The following is a 1,980-nucleotide window of genomic DNA, read 5'->3' on the forward strand; positions in this document are numbered from 1 at the left end:
AACGTATAGTAAAGAATTCAAAATGTTTTAACACGGCGAATCCTTTAAGCGAATCTCTCTCTCTATATATATATATACATATACCAATAATTGTTTTAAAAACCTTAGCAATGCCATTTTTACACACATCTCATAGGTTAGCTAATACGAAAGCAGCATGTTACACACAAGCGAACATTGGCTTCGTTATTAGTTACACATAACTAAGGCTTCCACCAAGTCCTGAGGTATTACTTTATTGTCGATAAAACCAGACATATTATTATTGCCTCAATTGATATGAATCACATTCTCTATCTTATTTGTTTTCGTGACATACTATAACCAACCAAATTATTTTCGCGTCAAGGTTTAAAAGGCAATGGCGACTAGGCTTTATCAGAACGTATTCCAGTAGTAATATACAGTTAGGTTTTACACCTTTTCATGGCTCATCTATATGTAAACCTTTTTATTTTTGTTTGTTTGAAGTTAAGCACAAGTGGGCTATCTGTGCTCTGCCCATCACGGGTATCGAAACCCAGATTCTAGCGTTGTAAGTCTGCAGACATGCCGCTGTGTAGCTAGCCGAGCACGTACGTCTTTCACAACGTGTTTGTTTCGCTTAAGCGCCAAGCTGTATAATGGGCTATCTGCCCTGATCCCTCAGGCTTACCGTTGAACTACCGGTAGACACATCGTTCACAAAACGTGACTATTGACAGTTTTATTCACATCATTATAATACGTTGCCTTATACTTATTATTCTTAACGAACTATCACTAGAAGTAGACAAAAACTCAACCCTGAAAAGTATTGTATTTAAAGCAGTTTTAGGTTCATTCCGATATTATAACACACGTAGTTTACCCAGTGGTGCGTTCTTTTTATAATCCTGATTTTTGGCTTTGTAATTTTTAAGTATACGGGATAATCCTTTTACATACAGTATTCTGTCGAACAAAGTTAAAACATTTAGGTGATTAACTGATTATTTTAGTCATTTACTTAGATATTCAAACAGTTATAATTATAATTTAAGTTACACTTAATTTTCAAGAATTACTTACCATGAGTCCTGGTGTTCCAAAATTCCGTGTTCTCAGTTTCCATTGGATGTGTATCACATCTATCATTCCAATACCACTTGAGCGTAGAGGAATTCTGGGAAATTCTTAACATAATCAGGAAATCTGTTTTTATGTCAGTGCTTACGTGGATGTTCAGTAGTTTACTGATGAGTACAAGATTTTCACACTAAATACACTGATTTATCATCTACACCCTTCCTTTCTGCGTTAACACCTAAATTTAGAGCCGACTGTACGCGTAATGATGTCCAGTATGGAAAGAACTGGCGCACTGGTGGTATTTTGAAGTGGAGCTGTGCCGGAGTTACAGTGACAAAACTATACACGTACGTGGTGTCTCGTGCGGTGCAAACAGTTCGTTAGACAAGTTCGGAGTTATCGGGTTCTCAGACACAAACTTTCACGAGTAACAACGGCTTTTTGCCGTGTACTCAGGCGGGAGCTTACCTGAAGGTCACTTTACCCATGTGGGTCACTATTACCAGCTAAATTCTCACGCTAGGAGAAGTCTGACTGACATCACTCGGCGAAACTCGCTGTACTTGTATAGAATTGCTGTATACTGTCTCATGTACAATTCATGTAAATTCCGTAAGCGCATTATATTTCTCAAGCCTCCACACGCAACCATGAGAGCATTTCCTGTGCTTGAAACTCGTATTATAATAATAAGAAACAGGAAAATTGTCTAATTTCACACGTCATTTAAACTACCCCGAACTCTTTCAGTTTCTTTTCGGATACGACTTTTGGACCAAAGACTTAACTATTTTCACACAAAATAAAGGTTCGTTATTTACACAGCGTGTATTATGCCTGTCGAAACGTTGGATATGATGCGGCGGATGTCAATGATCTCTTGTTCATACTAGGATACATGTTGATGAGATGAGGAGTCATAGTGCGTGA

At 37.7% G+C, this 1,980-nt stretch overlaps 1 protein-coding gene across 1 annotated transcript in view; it reads right to left on the reverse strand.

Annotated features, from left to right (window-relative positions):
- LOC106469635 (rho family-interacting cell polarization regulator 2-like) overlaps positions 1-1,592 on the reverse strand; it is a gene marked incomplete at its 3' end in the record, with an annotated part of 76,048 nt that extends 74,456 nt beyond the window's left edge. Inside the window, exon 1 of the mRNA XM_013930136.2 lies at positions 1,051-1,592. Coding sequence (XP_013785590.2) covers positions 1,051-1,162 — 112 coding nt within the window. The remainder of the gene's footprint in view (positions 1-1,050) is intronic.
- Positions 1,593-1,980: the final 388 nt, after the last annotated feature.

The sequence above is a fragment of the Limulus polyphemus genome, unplaced genomic scaffold, assembly GCF_000517525.1.
Source record: "Limulus polyphemus unplaced genomic scaffold, Limulus_polyphemus-2.1.2 Scaffold3583, whole genome shotgun sequence".
In the NCBI taxonomy this organism is placed as follows: Eukaryota; Metazoa; Arthropoda; class Merostomata; order Xiphosura; family Limulidae; genus Limulus; species Limulus polyphemus.